This window comes from Triturus cristatus, chromosome 7, assembly GCF_964204655.1.
Source record: "Triturus cristatus chromosome 7, aTriCri1.1, whole genome shotgun sequence".
Classification (NCBI taxonomy): domain Eukaryota; kingdom Metazoa; phylum Chordata; class Amphibia; order Caudata; family Salamandridae; genus Triturus; species Triturus cristatus.
The window spans coordinates 627,147,997-627,169,853 of NC_140590.1; the positions used below are offsets into that span (position 1 = coordinate 627,147,997).

At 43.8% G+C, this 21,857-nt stretch overlaps 1 protein-coding gene across 2 annotated transcripts in view; it reads right to left on the bottom strand.

Annotated features, from left to right (window-relative positions):
- Window positions 1-21,857, bottom strand: part of ERN1 (endoplasmic reticulum to nucleus signaling 1) — a 617,499-nt gene that overhangs the window by 143,293 nt on the left and 452,349 nt on the right. For both annotated transcript variants that reach the window (XM_085617236.1, XM_085617235.1), the window contains exon 12: window positions 9,419-9,610. In XM_085617236.1, the coding sequence (XP_085473362.1) occupies window positions 9,419-9,610 (192 nt within the window). The remainder of the gene's footprint in view (window positions 1-9,418; window positions 9,611-21,857) is intronic.

A 21,857-nucleotide genomic window follows, 5' to 3' on the forward strand; every position in this document is an offset into this window, starting at 1 on the left:
GGAAGACGAGCACCCCGATCTCCGCAGATGAGCTGCAACCACCCCCATTACCTTGGTGAACACTCAGGGGCACTGGGAAGGCCAAAGGGGAGCACGGTGAACTAAAAGGGCTCATGACCTACCATGAACTGTAGGTAAAGTCTGTGGGCAGGCAGGGCGGGGATGTGGAAGTTTGCATCCAGTAAGTCCAATCCTACCATCCAGTCTCCCGGCTCCAGAGCAGACAGGACTTGTACAAGTGTGAGCATTTTGAATTTCTCCTGAAACTGAGATGGCGCTGGTCTAGGAAAGGATGAAGGACTCCGTCTTTCTTGGGCACCAGAACAGGAATAGCACCATGACAAACTTCTGATGCCATCACCCTCCCTCTGGCTCCCTTGGCTAAGAGAGCTTCCACTTCCTGGCGGATTAAGGAGAGATAGTCTTCAGGCAGCCAGTCATTGGTGGATCAGCATTGGGGTCTCAGACTTGGTGTTTGCTGATGCCGCTCTCTCAATAAGGAACTACACAGGAAAATCAAAAATTTGGCTACAATACATTTTTTCCAATTGGTCGATTTTTACAAAATTTAAAAATGAACTGTTAGGGCCTTGGTTAAGTCCTTTGAGTTTAAAATAATTTTAGGATTTAAAACTTACTATAGTTAAGACTGTAAAACGGATGAGGCCACCGCACCAAGAACCAGGGCGAAGCAAGTGAAGGAGTGGACACTGTAACTCTACCTCAAAAATGACCCAATGTGCCAAGGGGACCTGCTTCTAGCGAGGATGGCTCAGGCAGCTCAGGATACACAGCAGGCCCCTCATAGGAGAAGATCCTTCAAGAGAGACTGGCCCGAAGAAAAGCCCTGGAGGACAAGATTCTGGCCATATAAAGGGCAAGGGCAGATATTGGGTTACCACCCATAAATGGTGTCCGCAATTTAACACCTAGGGACAGAGAGGAAATCTTTGACAATAAAATCCCCAAAGGGATTGTCCCCAAACATTCAGAAGTTGATGATATCACAAGATGGGTCTCAGTGTTTGTAGAGTAAGGAAGGTCAGCTAGAAGAATTGGAGATCTCTCTTTTGGGAACTGTTCTCTGCTAAATGTCAGGATAGGGTCCTGACATTGAACGAGGCAGATGCTGAGTACTATTAAGTCCCGAAGGGTACCCTGATTGAGGGCTTTGGACTCACCACTGAAGAATATAGAATTAAGTTCAAGGAGACTTAGAAAACCTTGAGTTAGTCCTGTGTTGATTTTGCAGATTTGTCAGTAGAGACACTAGGTGGTTGGTTAAAAGGAAGCCAGGTTCAGGACTATGATGGGCTGTATAATTTGATTATGAAAGAACATCTTGAGTAACTGTATTTCAGAAAAATTGCATCAATAACTAGTAGACCCAGACCGTCTCTCCACAAGAGTTGGGGAAGAAGGTTGCTAATCGGGGAAAAATGTCAGAGGGACCAAAACTGGGCATGGTGGGGATGACCAAAAGAAAGAGGTCAAAAGGCCCCAAGAGAAGAAAGAGGACCACTCTGAAAATAAAGGTAAAAGTAAGAAGTCCCTTGTAGGCCCCCAAAAACCTGTCCAGGAGGGTGATCCTGAAACACCTCACAAAACAAAAACAAAAAAATGGGGTAAAAACCAGGAACCCATGAAGACAGGGCACCTAGCCAAGGACCCTTCATGTCCTAAAAACAAACCCACTAGTGTACCTTCAACGGTTGCTAGTGTAGCTTTTGAGGATGGCTCCTCAAATGAGGTGGTCCTACTAGCCTTTAACTGGGGAATGGGCCAAAAAGGGAGTAAACACTTCCACCTCTTACTGGTGAATAGAATCCTAGCCACTGCCCTGAGAGAAGCCTGTGCCAGTCACACTGTTGTGCATGACAGGCTGTAATCTCAAACCAGTATATCCCAGGTGAGACAAAAGAGTAAGGGCTATCCCGAGGGAAGTTACTGTTAGGCCAATGGCTTAAGTACTCCTAGAAATAGCTGGGTTCCTTAGTTTGAGAAGGGTGGTAGTAAGTACAGACCTCCCCATTGAGTGTTGCCTAGGAAATGACCACCCAAAGGTTGGTCTGAGCCAACAAAAGGTACTGGTCCAGTGCCAGCCCTCACCCAAGGATTCTGGAGGGGGCTGAACCTGTAGCTACAGCAAGTACGCCCCAAAAGAAGAAGAAAAACAGAACCTTGGTGAGTTAATCAGTACCATCCTTTCAGCTGTGTTTGGGTGGCTGGCTGCAAATCAGTTGAAATGTAATGCAGGAAAGACGGAGCTACTTTTTTTTGGCACGGATGCAGAAATACCACTGCAGTTCTTCTGGCCAGCAGACGCTCCCACCCCCGTTACAAACAATCTGGTGGTGAAAAACCTCGAGTTTAAATTCGATAACCAGCTGCTATTCCGTGCCCAAGTAAATTTAGTAGTAGGCACTTGTTTTGCCCTTCTGCGCCTTCGGAAATCTTTGTTCTTTTGGTCTGACTGCCAGACATGGGTGATTCAAGCCCTGATTATATCCAGTCTTGATTACGGGAACGGCCTCCATCTGGGCATGCTCAGTTATTTGCTGGACAGGCTTCAGCTTGTCCAGAATGCAGCATCCTGTACCATCTTTGAGCTCTCCCAGAATGCACATGTGTCTCACCTCCTGAGGAGTCTCCATTGGCTTCCAGTAAGGAAAAGAGTCATCTTTAAGATGCTTGTGGTCCATAGCGCCCTATATGGGACTATCTTAAACGTAGGATCTCATTCTATGCCCCACTGAGAAATCTTCGATCCTCGAATCTTCTGCTAGCCAGTACCCCCGTATTAAGAAAGCCAGGACGGGGTGGGGGGCGGTAAGGCTCTCTCCTGCCTCGGTCCGTCCTTCTAGAACACACTGCCCCTGCCCCGTAGAAATAATGAGTCTACACCCCGGTTCCGGAAAAAACTGAAAACTTGGCTTTTTGTGCCCTTAATCCCCCACCTTGCCCCCCTGCTTCCCTTCTGCATCTAGCGCCAGGAAACTCCTTGGAGTAACAGTGCGCTTTACAAATACCCCCACATAGACATAGGTGGGCAATGTTACGTTCCAGTGAGCCAAGAAGATTCTATACCAGTAGGAGACAAACTCTCAAATTTGCACTGGTGCAGCCACACCTGACCCCCAAGGAGTCCTGACTAGTCAGGCAGCAGTTAAGCTTGAGATGGTGGCTCCTCAGTTAACAGAAAGGAAAGTGGAAGAAAGGTGTTTACCACTTAATGTAGTAACCACCACTCTAAAGCAGCAGACAGGGAACCCAAAGAAGCCATTTAAGTTAGCTCCTTCACCTGTCAATGGGGAGGTAACGGTGTGATTCTGGGCACTGACAGCTGTCAGTGTTCTCTGCGGGGTGCATGCCTTTATGGTTTCACTGTTCTTGGCATGGTGCCCTGACCCCATGTCAAACAAGCTAGGCCCCCTGACCCTGTTGGTCATGGTGGGGTTATTCAAGTTGGGGGTAACCCCTTTGGGTAAGCTAGGAGTTGCTCTGGCTAAGTTAAGGTTAGCAGAGTTGGACACCTCTGACCCCAAACCAAAAAGAATGGGCAAGGAAGCTAAAAAGAATTGTTATTTTTCTAAATTAGTCTCACATTTATTCTTTAAGTGTATGTCTCATTTATTGCTTCTTTCAGTACAGCAAATGGAGCACTACACTCTGATAAAAAACAAGTTACTTACCTGTACACTGTGGTTCTCCAGATAGATTTACATGCTTGAATCTTCCCCGTTGACATGGGAGTCCCACAGCAACAGTAAAATAGCAGTTCTAAGCTTTAAACTAAATTCCCCTTGAAAAGCAATAGCATTCAGTAATTAGTTATCATTTAAAAAATTCCAAACTTCAGCCAGAGCATAGACCCGGAGTATTCATCCCCTGCAGGGCCACTATGGCTCAGATTTCGAGCACGAGTGCAAATAGAAGAATAGAGGTATTGATCGGTGAACCTAAAAGGGGAGGACAAAGGGCCGCATGTGAATCTATAAAAGATATCAATACTGGAGAACCACAATGTGCAGGTAAGTAACTTGTTAGGTCTCGCGCGCAGCGAGAGTCCTTTTGTACGGGGTCCAGAAACGGAGCCTGGAATCGCACACGCTTGTGCGTATGCTTTTCCTTTTGTGGCACGTTATTGGCCTTTGCGTGCGTGTATTTTACAAACCCGACTCGCAATAGGCCAAAGGCGGGCTCATTGCTCCGCCTATTGGTGTCTATTACGCGCACCAAAGGCCATGTGGTTTCAATTATCGTGCCCAGACACGGGCGCGATAATTGAAAACACATGTTCGCTGTGGCGCGCGCGTGCACACCACTCGCAGGTTTCAGTGTTTTGCAATAGCGATCGCTTTCGCTATCGCTTTCACTGCCGCTTGTTTTCTGATCTGATTAACAGCTAATCCCTTTTCATTCACATCGTGCAGGGTACTGGGCGGGCATTCCTAGGAAATGCAGGTACTACCCCTTAAATGGATTGCGCTTGAACTGTGAAGTGGCAGCATTTGCACTGCCTTCTAGAAAAAATTATTTCACCCACGGCTTGATCCAGTACCTCTGCAATTAAAGCTGCACTTTTCAGCTTCACACAGGAGGAAATGTCGCCGTCATTTTCATCTCTCTGCTTCAGTACTAGCGCCGATGATTTCAAACGCTGTGCATGGTGCCCGTTTGGGTGAAACAGGCGGCACTATTGCTTTAAAAAGCAACCCTGCAGGCTCTCTCTCGAGCCCCCCGGCCCCCTCCCCTCTACACATGGAGTTTAGAGAAGTCCTTTTGGCAGCGAAGGAAATGCCTCTCTATCTCTATCCGCTGCCTGTGCCTTCTTTACAGATGGGGAGTGCGGTTCGCGCCCCTGTGACTGCAGTTCCCGCTCTCCCTCTCCCGAGGAAACTTTCAAGGCGCCTTTGAAGCCGCTCTGCTGGACCTGTTCGGACTGCTCTGCGGCTCCCCGGGCCCCCGATCTGAAGAGCAGAAAGGCACAGAAGCGTCACGGAGGGCTCCCTTCTTTCCCTCTCAGCCAGTGGAACATCGGGCATCTCTTTTCCATTCAGGTAAACAGACTTCGCGTTCCCTGTCTGTGGGGATGGGTGAGGTATGTGCGAGGTATTCTGACAGATTCCCTCGGTGAGAATCTGCCATGCGCTGTCACTGCACTTGTGCTGCTGTTTGAAGTTCAGGTGACTAGGTGAGGGACGGTTTTTCCGTAATATTGGGAGTTGTGCACTAATTCAGCTAAATTTTTTCAACAAGACCCTCTCCCTGCCCTCTTCCACATTCCCAGTCAGAGGCTTCTCCCCGGGCTCTCTTTCTTCTTCTCACTTTATAGTTTGGATGCGAGGAAGCAACCAGATCTGTTGTATTTTGATAGTTAGTCCAATTGCTTCCAGTGAAGTAAAATAAACCACAAAACCCAAATGGTTAGTTAAAGAAATCCAGTGGTGTAAACACGCGTCGTTCTGTGCCATGGCTTCAGAGTGCTCCCCAAAGCAACACCTGCAGCTGGACAGTCCCATTCAGGGGATAACCTGGAGTGGGGGCAGCATCCTGGTCTTCATCCCCAGCTAGATTGGATGGGCAGTGTGTCCACCTTTGTTTAATGACTCATGGCTTCCGAAGTGGGTGGGAGGTGAGGCTGAACATGGGCCTCTTTTGTGGTCGCTCACACACCTGATGCCCCCTATCGGATGCCCACAAATCGCACAGTCCATCCCAAAAGAACGTGGAGCACATATACTACTAGGAACCTACAGGGGATTGGTGACTTGCAAATACTGCCCGTAATGAATGGCCTATGGGCGCACACATGGAACGAGAGATGCACGCTCCACACATGGAACGAGTGATGCGCGCTCCATATTATAGGGCTTGTTTTATTAGCCGAGGCAAACGTTTGAGGCTGAATTGAAAGGTTCTCCTCAGTTCTCACATTATGAACATTGGATACAAACTGTTGACACCAAGAGAGCCCAGATATTTACAGATTTAATGCCCTGCGGAAAAGGGTTGAAAAGGCAGTGGGATTTTAGCAAGGACTAGTCCGAGTGGGTGAGCTTTTGCAGTGCTTGGAAGGCCTTATAAGTGGGATGAAAAAACTGGGGGGGGTTTCTCAAAGGGGCGTGGCCGATGTAATTAAGTGTGTCGCTTAAAAACACCTAAGCAAACAAGCATTTACAATGCAATAGGTCTCGCATTTGCGAGAGTTTAAGCTGTTGGCATTGTAAATGGCAGTGCTTTTTATTTATCAGTTTTACAAAACAACATATAAATAAAAGGCGTTGTCATTTACAACTGCCAATAGCGCAAACGTTCTCAAATGCGAGACCTATTGCATTGTAAATGCTTGTTTTTGTGCAGCAGCACCTGCGGTCTCCATTGGTCAGTGAGGGTCACTGTGGATGGGGTATGCTGAAAGGCTGGACTTATCCTCCCGCTGGAACCAGTCCTATGTGTGCCCGGCCATTTGGGCTGTCCAGGGTGAAATGATGACTGCTGGAAACACACCAAGCGGTTCAAAGAGCGTGGCGCGGGAAGGGAGGTCCTGTTCCTTTGCTAGGGGGGAGGAGGGCGTGGGACATGCAAATTGGAGTTAGGGCAGTGCACATACTGCTGCTTATCTTTGTAATTGGAGTTAGGGCACTGCACATACTGCTGCTTATCTTTGTAAGTGCTGCATACATGTGGTAGTTGGGAGGTGCAGACTGTACAGTCTGATTGCACATTTTACACCAGGATGCTTTAAAGTCTTGGATCTAATATGATAATGCCCAGCAGCGGGAGCAGAGTGTGTGGTGTTTGCATGCATTCATCTGCCAAAGGTTGTGCATTTGCTGCTGTACATGGACTGTTTGTTTCAGTGTGTTGTGAATTTGACCGGGATTTTTGGTTGAAGACAGCTGTATGTTTGCTGGGAGACCCCAGTACCACTGCAGTAGCCACATTGATAGTTCTTATGTTTCCACCGAGGTGCTCTCGCGTGGACGTCTGATCACCCCCACATGACCTGAGTGCGGTGTGCCCATGTGTCCGATGTCCACTGTTTCTAGGTATGGTTGGCTCAGGCAGGCAAGGTTTGCAGGCTGCTTATGTGGCGTCAACCTAGCTCCAATCCACGCATGCGCACAGTAATGGGGTACACAATAGGGGATGGCGAGTACTGGAACCAGGTATTGAAAGCAGGGAGGGATGACGGGTAGGCCACAGCACAAGAAGTGGGAAATCGAGAGCAGTGTACAGGGGGCGCAGAAGGTGGGGTCTGTTGCCCAGTGTCATCATAGAAAGGAGGTGAGACTTGAAAAGATGGGCCGATGGCGTGTGCCCTGCAGGTATTCCTGCTTGGGGAATGAACTGTGTACAAGATGTTGGTGTGGCAGATTGGGTCTTCACTGGGTTGTTTCCAGGCACACTGAGCATTTCATTGTCTCTGATCCCCCCGAAATCTTGAGGAGGGCGTGGTTTATAGCCTTCCGTCTGAAGATGCCGAGTGAGTGCTGGCATCTTTAGAGGAGAGGGCTTTGCCCCCTCTTTAATGGTGCCACACGCTCTGCTGAAAATACTGCTGGGCTGAGGTACAGACCTTTAAAGAGAGACTGGTCTATACAGAAGTGCGGTCTGATCAGACACACTGTGCTCTAGGGTCACACAAGTCCTCTACCTCTCCTAGTCCCCTGTTTATTTTTGTAAAGTTCTATTTTGTAACATTTCTCTCATGTAACGTAACTGGTTCTATTGTACAGCGCTGCAACACCTTCGGGTAAAGTCCGCGCTATGTAAAAATGCATTAAATACATTTTAAAAAATAGTAAACCGGATTAATCAGCAAGAAAAGAAAGAGAAAGGATGAAAGAGAAGTGAAGTGGAGTAAATAAAAATTAAAGGAAGAATGGAGCGTGGAATAAGGAATAAATGAAGAGGTGATGGAGGATGTGAGGAATGACGGAAGGAGGTGGAGACGTAAGGAGAGTAGGGGCCTGGAATGAGGGAAGCAGAAAGGAAAAGAGGGTGCATATATGGAGGGAAATTTTGATTAATGGAAAGAAACGTAAGGAAAATAAAAGCTGATTAATTTAAAAAATAAAGAAGGAATGAAGTGGTGGGAGAAAGCAAGGCAATCTTTCTCCTGCAGTTAGGAAACCGAGCTGTGAGGAGGAGCACTTGCAGACAGCTCCACAAAAAACACAATCTCTCGGCATGCTGTGGCGGGGGCGGTGGAGCGCCTTCCAGGCGGGGGAGCGGACCCTTTGAAGTATGATGCCGAGGCTGTGGCTACACGTGCATGCGCCAGTGGGCTGAAGCGCTTCCCCAAACAGATTGCATGGTGGCACGATGCACGTGATTGTGCGCGTGCTCGCCATGCAATCCACTTTTGGGAGCACTTTGAAATGCCCCTCTTACTAAAGTCTCGCATAGCGATTGCGTAAACGCAATAGCTAGGCGAGACCTAAAAAACTGTGCTTAGCAAATTGTGCCGCCTGACTGCTGTTTTGCTGCTTCCCTCATTGTATTCAGATGTATAATACAACAAGCTGTTAATTTTTGGGAAAATCCTAGTCGCACACTATCCAATCGTTGCCCACATGCTAGATGTACGATATTGTTTGGAGTCCTTTTTAGTATCATGTCCGGTCCTTTACAGACTCTTAAATCAAGAAATGACCGTTATTATTTTATAGGAAATGTGACCGCCCCACTCCCACCCCTCTCTCAAGCATGATTTCCTCCTGTTTTGAGGCCCAGACAATTCCATTTTAGTCTCAGCGACCACGGAGCAACGACTGGCCACCCAAAGCGGCGGGGCTGAATGACAATCTGTCTCAGGTCACACGCTGGCAGACAGCTCTCAGGCGTGGCTGCACAACTTGTGGCCTCAAAGAGATGTTGTGCTCCATTAAACTATTCTTGTGGCTGTACAGTAAGTATCCCCCTTTGTGTTTGAAGCAGTGCGCGCTACTCGAGTTACTGGGCGGGGATGAAAGGTAATGTGCACACGGACGCATAGGGTTCAGGCCTATCAGCCATCAGTATTTCCTCGTTCTGTCGTTTGTTCTTGTTTTTGTCTGGGAACATGAAATTGACATGAATTTTAGAACAACATATATTCTTCTTTGAATACCATAGACACAGTGTGCACTTCCAAACTTACATATGGTCTTATGCAGGTGTAAGAAAGAATAAGGGCCACGTGAAATGCTAGGGATATCTTGCCCAAACTTCAACAAGCTCTCAATTTGTTCGGTACAGATAAAGGGTATTTCTTTGCCTCCACTATTGACCACGCTCCTGCCTTACCTTTTTCAAGAAACAAGTACTTTTGCATTTAAGACAAATATTTGTGTTTGATTTACTTCAAACATATTGAATAATTTCAACACAAAAGTGCTTTAAGATCAGATAATGGAATGATCTAGTTTACCTTTGGATACGTGATCACAAAAGCTACCCATCCTGCCAATAGGAAGGTACTGAATATGATGGTGGCCATGTCTTTCAGTATTGTGTCCACAGGAGCTTCTGGCTTTGGTGGAAAACGACTGTTCTTTTCTTTAATTTCATTTGTCATTGAAGGGAACAGATCTTCTGGGGGTTTATCAACAATATCAATCACCTAGCAAAAAAATCAAAGCATATTTTGGCATATTAGAATTGGTGAACTATGGAAACAAAGGTTTAACACAGAATTCTGTGTTCCAACAAACTGCACAATAACAAGAACACAACGCATTAAACAAATGTTATTAATCAGAACTGAAAAAGTTGCAAATTCTTAATTGTGATGTAAATATTGAATATTTGTTCCCGAATGTGTGCATTAGTACGTAGAGGTTTTCGTGGCACTTAATCAGAAGTGAAGTTTTCCGAACAGTTTTCTTGGATGCAAGTCTTTGAAATTACAGAAACACAAGATTTCCCCAGCAGTGATTTATCACTGAGAAAGTAAGGATGTTTGTGTCTCTCTATGTTACTCTTTTACTAGTGGGACCCCTTACTTGCAGAAGATAGATCAGATCCTACCATATCTCTGTATTTCTTGTTCTATTATCAGTCAGATATAGCTCAACTGTTAAGAGAGGGCTGTGGAGGAAGAACAGTGAACAGAAATAGGAGGCGACGTGCCAATGTCAAGGGTGTAACCATGGATCTTGCAGGGTCAGAGAAAATAACTCCTGGAGTCAACACAGATCTATTTAGCATCAATATTATTTAAGAGTTGACAGCCAATCGAAGACTGAAAACTGTTGGTTCACCTCACCAGGCACATCATTTCAGAGTTGTGGAACCCTGGTCTCAAAAGGCAGCAAATTAGAATAAGGTTTGAAAGTAATCAAAATATTAAATCTGAAATGCCAAGCATGTAAAAGGAATCAGACTTCTTTCAGAGATCTGGTCCAATCCAAAATAATATAAATGATAAAAATAAATGTGAAATTCTGGAAGGTTTGCCTAATAATGTGAAAAATAACAAAACATTTTGGTGGAATAAATTGGATTGTTGTGCCATTCTCATAAAGAGATACAACGTCGTACTACAGACACTATGTATGTTTTATCTTCACACATCATAAGACAATAAGCGTTCAATTTGTTTTCTTTTAATTTAGGTCTTCGAGTGGGAGTTTAACAGCAAGGACATTCACAGATCCCTTGTTGGCAAGCTAGCTTTTTAAAAATTAAATCCGTTTAAGGAAACTCAGTAGAATATTTACGGGGACAGTATAAATACTTTAAATTGATTCACTGGTATCACTCCTATGAAATTCTCTAAATAGGTCTGCTAAGTCCACTGACACTCTACCCTACCCTCCACTAAGAAATGTGAGGGATGAAAAAACAGAAGTATGCAGAGGTGTAAAGAGGGAAGCAGAGAGAAAATCTTCACACTTTGATAAATAACATTACTCCAGCTTACCTTCAGATCTAGGGCCAGCGCCCAATTCGGGGCACCTATTTCAGCTAATTTCCTCATGTTTTTCTTTGAGGTCACCTCAAGGCAAAAACTCCCTTGGCTGATCTCATGTGAGCCTTGGGACTTTGGTGTGCAAGATCCTTCTGACGGCTGCTTAAAATTGATGCTCTGGTTTAGCTTTGCTTCACCTCCTCTGTGCTACTGCAACATTTATGACTTGACTGACATATTTTTGCATTTGTGGATTTAAAAGCTCTTTTAAAACAGATCCACAAGCCCAGTCCACTGCAGAACCTACATCTGTGAACATTGTGTTTTCTGCAGTCGCCTGAAGGTTGCCAACTCTTCTTTTGAGTATATGCTGCTGAAACTCCTCAGTAAGCTTCTCAACTGGGTTTGCCCCAGTGATACTCGTTGGACTGGTAAACACCAAGACCTCATCAAGCAATGTCCTTTGTAAGTTACAATTCTTGAACTCAAGGAGCAAAACCAGCATCCTTCATTTACCTAAAGTCAGGAGACTACTTCAAACAGCAGTGTTTCACTCAGTATTTCTTAAGTTGTCAATCTGGGCTGTGCCCAAAGGACCTCTGTGCTCAGTCCCCATAATGAGCTTTGCCCATAAGAGGTTCAGGCTGGCCAATATCCTCCTGTCATAATTTCTCCAGTTTCCCTTGCCAGCTTCTGAATAGGCCTAAAAGTCACTGAAGATTCTCATGTCGGCAGTAACAGTATGCTGCAGCGCTCTGTGATCGGTTACCCTCACCTGACCACTTCATTAAAGAGCCGTGCAGAAGCTACGTGTGCCCAAGTGCTTGCAAATAGGCTTAATCCATTTTCTTTGCGGTTTATTATAACCTGCACAGACAAATAAAACATGGGCTAGAGATTCCACAGTAGCATTACAAGCAGGGCACGACATTCCATCATTTGAGTCCCATTTATGAGTAAACTATTTCAGGGACCCTGTCCAGTGGAATGGTAATGTCCCAGTTGAGCTCCAAAAGGCTAGAACATTTAAAGTCTAAGAACGCTCTGTAACAGTGAGGAATTTTCAGTTGCTTGAATATCATCTTGAGCTAACCAAAACCAGTATGGTCATTTCAGGGGCTCTCTCGAGGGAAGAGGAAGGTTGGATGACTTTTTCAGAGCTCTCTCAAACCCAGGGTAAATAATGTTTTTTTAAAATTTGCCGCACCTGGACAATGTCATTAAACCTATCGGAAACTGTAATACTCTGCAAGGCAGCCACATAGTGAGCTAATTCCGGAGTCAACCAAAGCCTCTTTAAGAATAAAAGAAGCCACAATCCAGCATTCCTTGCTATAGCTTTCCTACCTATGTCAAGGCATAAAGGGATAAGTGGAGTACATATAGGAAGGCAAGCTAACCACCTCAGGAACTTATTCTCCGATTTCATAAGGGCAGTTCGATCAGAAAATCCCCAGAGTTTGAGCCATTTAGAGCTGAACCCATGGCCTACGCCTCATATCTGGAGAGCCGTCAAAATCGGTTTGCAATAGTATTTACAGTGCTCTTTCTTTATAAATCGCTGTAATCTGTCTCTGTTTGAGTGTCATATTATCAATGTGTGGATTCCATGACATGGTCGAGGAACGGATAATACACAAGTAGTTAAACAAGTTCACTCTTTCCAGTAGGCAATACCCAAGAATATTTTCCCTTTAAAAGATGTGTTGTTTAAAATTCATAAACTTTGTCTTTGCTACATTAATTTTCAAGCCTCGTCCAGTACAGACCTCTTCAAAGCGCAGCAGCAATTGCTGCAATCCGCTGGGGGTTTTGGAGTTCAACAAAGTATCATCTGTGAATAGGAAAACTAGTGTTTTCTTCACAGGAACAGTGGGAGCGTCTGAAGGCAACATACAAAGAAAGGACACAATATATTATTGTGAAATAGAGAGAACAGCCCTGGCAAACTACTTTATTAATAACAATTCGATCAGTAAGTTCACCCTGCTGCCCCCCTGACTTGCGGAAAGTTGCCTTCATGCAAATGGATGACACATGCAAGGAGCTCCAGAGGCATGCTCTTGTCCAGAAGGACTTGCCACAACTTCATGTGTGGGACTAGATCAAAAGCAGTTTTGAAGTCGATAAAGGCAACATACAGACTGCATTTGCCGATAACTACCGTTTTTCAATATAAAAGCAAAAATTGAAAAACCTTGTGCTTGTTTTCTTGCGGAACCCAGTTTGGTACACAGAGAATATCCTCATTATCAATCCAATCCTGTCGTCTCACCCCTCCCCCCCACCACTCCTCCCCTCTCCCCCATCAAGACAACAAAAATATCTTTTGGGCTCAATCTATCAGACTGCTCGGTCTATAATTGTCCGGCAAGCATCTATCCTCTCCTTTAAAGACGGAAAGAACTTCAGCTCCTTTCCAGGAGTCCCGAATGGTAGCCCCACAGGTTGAGTAGCATTGTGGAGGATAATCAAATACTTAGACGAATTGGCTCTAGCCTAAAGAAAAATGTCTGCGGGTATATACCATCCGGGGCTGCTGCTCTGCCACGGTTGACTGCATCCAAAGTTTTAGAAACGTCATCGAGATCAAACAAAATAGATGCTGATGTTGTAGGACCAATCACAGTGGGCTCGTAAAAAGCAGAGACAGAAGGAGGAGGGTGGCCTTCAGAATACAAATTGGAAAAATGATCAAACCAATCTGAAGGAGAAAGAAAATTAGATAAAGGGAAGGTAGACTAGTTGCTTCGCTTTGCAACCAAGGACAAAAATTTGAGAGTAACAAGCATCCTTTTGATTGTTCCACCTCCTATCATCTCAGTCTTTTTGTTTTGGCCTGGATCGCTTTGTAACACTTCCTGGCAGAGGTGATTTTAATCTTATTTTTTCTTTTTATAGCCTCGGACAATTCCCTGCGGGCTTGTCTGCATCATTTATTGAACCAGGTTTTGGATCTGGGAGCACACTTACAAGGATCAGGGGCTGAGGTGAGGCAGAATTTGCTTGAATACGTGGTGATGGGTGGGGGGGGAAACCCTGAGACCACATCCACAATAGAACTTTAGTTTATTTCTGATCAACAGGACAATACGTCCTGTATAACAGCGGACAGCGAGTCAGGGTGCTCCTTTACCAGCTTCCACCTTGGACGTCGCCTGCCACTTGTGCCTAGTGAAGGACAGAGGTGGAGGATTATTCAACAGTTATGCACAGAAAGCAGTCATGGTGAGACACAAAGGGTTATGGTCACACACAATCCTTTCAGTTATAACAATGTCATTGACAAGTGATCATAATCTTAGATGGACTAAAATATAGTCAATACGGCTTGAGTGAGATAAATTATTAAAGTTACATGCCTCGTTTGTGTCCATTTGTCACCCTCGCCCCAATTCCAAAGTGAGAACCTTTAGCTGTAGGGCTGCTTCTGTCCAACGTTTAATGGGGGGGCAAGTCAAGTTGTGGGCTTGCACATTTTTGGTCCTCCCTTGTACATATATTTACATAGTCACAGTCTAGGAGTCATAGGTGGTGATTTCTGCTGCTGCCAGTCAGGCAGCAGCAGAAACCAGTGATAGACAGGGCACTTAAGTTTAAAATATGCATGTCTGGCTGGCCGTTGAAAGACTTTTAGACAACCAGCCAGACATACGCATTTTAAACGTCTTTAGCCCAGCTAGGTTAGAGACAGCATAGGGCTCCAATGAACTAGGGAGCGGCAAGAGAGGCCGCTCCCTCCAATCCATGCAGCATGAGAGCAGCGCCAGGATTGGCTACTGCAGGTTCCCGGATCCTGCCTGGAGAAGACCCAAGTGAGGAGGAGGACGTTGAGTCAGGAAGGTAAGTGGGATTATTATTTTTTTATAAATTGCTTTTCACTTTTATTTTTGACCCCTTCCCCACCCTCCACCCTCCTTTCATGCCTGCTGCCACTGCTCGCAACACCAAGTTTCCTGAAACAAACAGATCTCATATAAATCGATAAAGTTGATCCAGTCAGGCTGAATGGCCTTAGAATTGAGGCCAGCCAAATCCCAAGAAATTAGAGTCACTGAGGCTTTCTTGGGAGAGATGGCACATAGTCAGGAAAGATCAACTGAGATTGTGGGCTCGGAACCAGAGGTACCAGTGGAAACAAATTGGGTTTGCGAAGGCTCCACAGGAAGGTGTCGGTCTACCAAAGTAGAAAGGTGACACACACACCTGGGTCTGCAAGACTGCCGCTCCGAGACTGAGAAAAACAATTACCATGAACCAGAGGATGAGCAATAGGAAGAGTAGAAGAAGAGTATGAACCCAGAGAATCAGTAAAGAACCAGGGTAGTCCGTCTACTTCCCGAACTGGGGACCAACCTCTAGTGTACCATAGGGGAATGCGCAGATTTTATTTGGCAGCTAGCATCAACCCTCTTGTATTCTAACCGGATAGTCGTGGTGTAAAAAGACTAGCTGTGAATTTCGAAAGCCAACAGATTGTCAGTAAGGTCCCCCTTGTTGAATGTTAATTCAATGCAATCTGAATCAGAGTTCATATGTGGGAGCTTCCTAGCGTCAGGATATCCTTGAATATAACTGAACGGCAACCCCTCACACGGCGTATCCAATGTACTGTTTTATTTATCAACATGTCCTCCCCTTCATAGCCAGGATCAAATTGAAGTTTGGGAACATTAGTCAAAAAGATGGAACTCACATGCCTAGAAGAATTATTAATAACGGGGGCGGGGGTGGTTAAGGCTGGCAGTTTGAATGAGACATTGGTTCAGATGGACACGTAATACCCCGCCATGCATCTTCAGAGTGGTTTCTAGACTGCCTTGGATAAGGAAGAATACCCAATACCATCACTGAAAAATAAATACAGATTGAACTTTGATCAACGACTCGTGATTTACAGTAATGAACTCAATGCAATTCCTTTTATAGGGACACAAGGCAGTGCAATAGGGGACGAACCCCAGTGGGGGAACGCTACTTTTTTACAAAAATGAACCTACATTTCCTCTTCACTGTTCAGAACAAGTTGGGTAAGGGTCCTCAACTCTATAATATATTTAGATTCCAGTTGGCGTAAAACCCTCACCCTATCCCCTCCTCTCCTGGGAATAGGCACATGATCTATACAGTAAAAACTTAGGAGATTGCCGTTCATTATCCATTAATCCAATGAAAAACATTTAGTTTAGGGATTGATAGGGCCTCGATTTATCCAACTTCAAAATACTGGGAAAGCATAGGACGTACGTGCACACTTTCTGCGAGGTTTGCGCAAGATATGCACGGTACAATGAAATAGATCAAATCTGCTTGGCTTTTATAATCTCTGTATGTATTTTAATGAATGCATTTGTCCATAATCCTGTTTAGCAGTGCTCATACAGGGCATAATTAGGTGGAAATCTCCATGAATAGTGCAATATGCCCAGAGACATTGTTGTACCTGGTATTCTGAAAATCAATGCTATCGGGATCGAGTTGGATTTGATTTAGTTAACCTGAACAGTGATAATTATTACAGAGATCTTTAAATGTATTGCCATTCTAAGATAGCCAAACTGTTAAGTATATTCTTTTTAAGTGTATATTTCACAGCATTAGTCCGCTTTCTATTACATTGATGATGAGGGTGGTTCTCAATAAAAAAACACATGATTTGTAATGACCGCTGACTTTGACAAAGGCCATCGTGACCGAAACGTGTTTGTCAGCGAAGGTGATGCACTAAACATTTTTAGATGTACTCCATAGTGCGCCACTTACTTTGCTATGCGCCACTTACTTTGCTATGCAAGGACTCATATTATATATATATATATATATATATATATATATATATATATATATATATATATATATATTACTGCAGGTAACACTGTGCTCCATGCCAATAGCCATCACCCTGAGCACCTCATCCGCAGCATCCCCTATGGAGAGATGCTGCGCATCAGGCGTATTTGCAGCACTGATGAGAATTGCTGGTCAGCCCAAGAGGAGAGCAAATCAAGGTTCTTAGCTAGGGGATACACTTCATCAGTAATAGACAAGGCCATGTCCAAAACTAGATCTCTACCAAGAAGTCAAGTTCTAAGTTCAAAAACTGATTCCACACTAGCCATTAGCCAAGGTTCGATTCAAGCAGATGCACCCAGACTGATCTTAACATACAGCCGCCAAAAAAACACTTTGCGTAGAATTTTTAAGAAAAATTGGGCTCTGATACGCAACGACCCGGTGATAGGCGGGACAGTACCAAACGCCCCTGCCATCACATTTCGTAAGGCTCGCTCAATGAGCGATATGTTAGTGAAGAGCAGCCCCGAAATAGGCACCAAGGCAGGCAATTGGCTTCTAGCCAGCAAAGGGTTCATCAAGTGCTCCACCTGCAAGGCTTGTACGTTGGGCAAAAGCACTACATCTTATGCTTCCCCATTTTTTTTAAACATCATATAAAATCACCAAAAAACTAACCTGTAAGACTGACTTCGCAGTTTATGTGCTGGAGTGTACATGTGGCCTGCAATATATTGGCAGCACCAAATTGCAGGCACACAAACGTATACTCCAGCACATGAGGGCTATTACCAACTATGACGTCTCCTACCCAGTAGCTAGACACTTTAAGGAGAAACATAAAAGTAGTCTAGAACATCTCAGCTACTTCGTCATTGACTCAGTCCCACCACTCAGACGTGGGGGTGACCGAGAAGCCCTACTAAGGAGATTAGAAACACAATATATTTTGGAGCTTGACTCGAAAACGCCGAATGGACTAAACTCCAGCGAAGATTTTTATACGTGGCTATGAGTCAAACGGCCACTAACAGTCTGATAGTACTTATTCAGGGTTAGTTCAACTGGATGCCCATTCTCCCAGAAATATGTGCATAAAAATGCACAGTTACTTTCCCTTCCCCTCTTCCCCCCCCCCCCCCTTTTTTTAGTCACGTAAACATTCATTGTGAAACTTTTTAGCACGAGCACTTTAGGACACAGTCAAACGCAGGAGGCAATAGTGACATCAGCAGTACACTGATTTCAAGCTCAGGTTTCCATTAACAGGGATTAACCCATCTATGTTCAGGGTACAAGGAGGACAAACACAGGGACAAAGCGCAGTGATACTCTTTACCACACTTTGAAAGGATTTTGTTATCTTCCACCATAACAGGGTTCAGGATAACTGTCATAGAGAATGACACTCACTTGAGATTTTATTACTTAACATTTTTAATCTAATAATGTTAATCATTGTATAATCCTTTCCATGACAGGCAGCAATTGGATGCTTACCCAGTAATCACATTATCTTTTTGTTTTTCCTTATATTTGTCTATGCTCCGGAAGGAAACAAGAATGAATTGTATTGACACACATACATTCAGTCATTATGACCACGTTTCTTGATGGATAACATATGGGAAATGAGTTAGCTTGTGTAACTAACATCATCACTGTGTTGTTTCAAATGTCAACTAGCACTTTAATTTTTAATGTATTCACATTCTGCAAACATGTGGTTACTGCACAAGTCACTAAGCATTCCTTGCCCCTTTTCTCTTTGAGATATCTATGTATTTTACAGATATATGTATGTATTTTATACTAGTTACGATACATTAATGAGAAAATCTGTTTTCTATGTTCATGAATAAGATTTTGCACGTGACCTTGCACTAGCACTTTAAAAGTTCAGGCTTCTAACTATGACGCCATGTGATCAAGGCCTCTGGTAGGCCGAAACGCGTCATGGCGGTGGTGCGTGATTATTGGACTGAATAAAGAAAATTAGCACCTACTATCGGGTCCGTGTTCGTCTCTTGTACGAGGATGGTGTGCAAGTTGTGAGGCGATTCCTTGTGGCACTATATATATATATATATATATATATATATATATATATATATATATATATATATATATATATATATATATATATATTTTAATTACCTACTGGCGGTCGCCAGTAGGTAGTTATAGTTAGGACCTTGTTTCCATAGGAAATCTTAAAATTCTATTTTGAATAACTTTGGCACCGGTTGACGAATCCTCGCAAAATTTTCAAAACTAATGGGGCGCTCCGCTCCTACCCTGAAAGTCTCGGGGTGATTCGTCAAGCGGGGGCTGAGAAAAAGGGGGGGTCCCAAAACACGTTTCCCCCATGGATTTTTCCATAGGGACTTTAGTCGCAGCTACAGCCCGAACGGCTGAACAGAATTATGTGAAATTTGGCAGAGAGGTAGCCATAAGGTCCATGAAGTGCCTTTTGCAGGTTTGGTGTAAATCTGTTCAGTATTTCCAGAGAAAATAGCATTTAAATCAATATATATATCTATACGCGCGCAGTATGCGCGCACTGAGCAAGTCCTGTGCGCGCACCCTGCCGTGCGCGAGCGCACTTCTGATTGGTTGTTAGAAGTCAGTAAACATTCGAATCGGTGGAAATCAGGAAGCGGCGACCGCCATTTTGTCTCTCGCATAAAGAGGGGGTGAGAAACAAAGGGGGAGAACGTGAAAAGGGGGCAGCGTGGGGAGATATTGACCCACTAGGCATTGTAAGGGGGTCACAGTAGGACCCTGTAGGGCAAAAAAAAAAGATTTATATTTTGAAAAAAAATATCGCCGAGTGCGCGCACCCAGCGCGCACCCGAAAAAAAACTTTTTTATAAAAAGAATAAAAAAATCGCATTTAAGTGTTTAGATAAAAGGTGGCTCTAAAAAGAGCCCTTGTGTTTATTGTGTGTTTTTTGGTACCTACAAGTAAGTAACGATGCAGAGTCTAAAGTTCAAGAGGAAGACTCTGTTGCCTTCATCAGTGAAGTGTACACCATCTCCTCTATAAATGTCTTGCATGTTGTAACGCAAGTTGTTGTGGTATATAGAACCCATACCATAGTCTCTGAGGAAAGCAGAAATAGATTTGTTGACGTGCTTCCTTGCTTTGTCAATCTGTGGACAAAATTGGTTGGACCAGTTCCACTTTTGCCTTTGGCATATATTAGAATATACAAAGGCAGTTTGTGGAAAAAGCGACATCAATTGCACAAAGGTGTCCTTAATAAGCATTTCCAGACCTACCCCAGTTAGAGTGCCTAGGTCATTACCACCACAGTGCACAATAAAAAGGTTAGGCTGTGGGAGATGTAGAAAGGTTTTCACCAAAGGCATTAGTTGGTGCCACTTTAACCCTCTCTGACCAATCCATTTAATGTCTACATTTGGCAAAGCAAGGTCTCTCACCATACCTCTTTTTTCTGCAAACGTTTCACTCCAGAAGACATAGCTGTAACCTACAATCCACACTGTGAACATCTTCCAAGGAGATCTGGATGCACTCAGGAGGTGTCTTTCAGTAGAAAGGCAATATGAAATGAAAGACAGCTGAAATATGGAGGCACACATACTTTTTTTTATAAAAAGAACTCATTGGCAGATTCAAACCATTTTACAGTTAAAACTAGGCTGTATGTTTAAATTTTTAAAAGCATGTTTTGTATTGGTTCAGAAAAATGTGTTACCACAGAACATTACTATGGATTTGCTGTTAGGTTTGAAAAGTCAAGCACTCTTGCTCTTTGGATTAGAAACATTGTGTGCTGAACTTCTGACCTCTCTCCTCCCAGCAGTGTTCCATGAGCTGTTGCTATGGAAGCAGGGAGAAGTCAAGTTGGGGGAAGGGTACATTTGGAAAGGGGTTGAAGTTTTCAACCAATAGAAATGTGTGATTTCATTTGAAAAAAAGTGGGAAGCACTGAGATTTGAAATTAACATGTATATGTGTGAAAAAAGAGAGGGAAACATTGCCATTTACTGGTTCTGGAGAGAGGAGAGAGGTGTAGAGCTCTGATATTCTGACTCTGATAGTCTGGTGTTTGAGTGCCACATTTCTTAAACAACTAACTAATTTTAAAGGTGAGTTATGAGTTTGAGAGGGAAAGTATGTGGTGATTTTTGAGATAAATATTAGAATTGTGAATCTTCTTCAAAAGTTATGTTTTACATTTTGAGGTTTGGGAGATATTTAACTGTTTTGAACTTGTAAGATATTATGGAGTATGTTTTCACCATAAGTTAATGTGTACTGGTAACAATGAGGAATACTGTTTTGTGCCTACCATCAAACCATGAGTCTGTGTGCAGAGAAGAATTGTTGACAGAGATTTAATTTGTGTTGCTGTTGAAAAGTAAGACTTGCAGTTGAAAGAAAAGGACAGCTTCTTTTTAATTGTGATGGTTAGGATTTAGCAGAAATCACTTTGAAAGAAAAGAGAGGAAAATGGCAACACATTTGAAATTAGCATTAGTTCTGTAAGAATTGCAGTCCCAGGAAAGGGGCAGCCTGTGTTTTGTGCCTACCAACACAGCATGAGTCTGTGTGCATATAGGAATTGTTGTCTGAGATGTAATTTGTGAAGTTGTTGTTCTGTAAGAATTGCAGACCCAGGAAAGGGGCAGCCTGTGTTTTGTGCCTACCAACACAGCACGAGTCTGTGTGCATATACGAATTGTTGTCTGAGATGTAATTTGTGTTGCAGTTGTTCTGTAAAACATGCACTTGCAGGAAAGGGACAGCTTGTTTTCTTCAAATGTGGTGGTTAGCACTCAGCAGAAAACACTAAAACGCAAATGATGGGTAAAAGCTAAAACATTTGAAACCAACAGGGTAGATTTCCCTTTCAAAATAGCAAAGGCACAGGTAGTTGCCATATGTTCTGGTAACAATGAGGAATACTGTTTTGTGCCTACCATCAAACTAGGAGTCTGTGTGCAGAGAAGAATTGTTGACAGAGATTTAATTTGTTTTGCTGTTGAAAAGTAAGACTTGCAGCTGAAAGAAAAGGACAGCTTCTTTTTAATTGTGATGGTTAGGATTTAGCCGAAACCACTTTGAAAGAAAAGAGAGGAAAATGGCAACACATTTGAAATTAGCATTAGTTCTGTAAGAATTGCAGTCCCA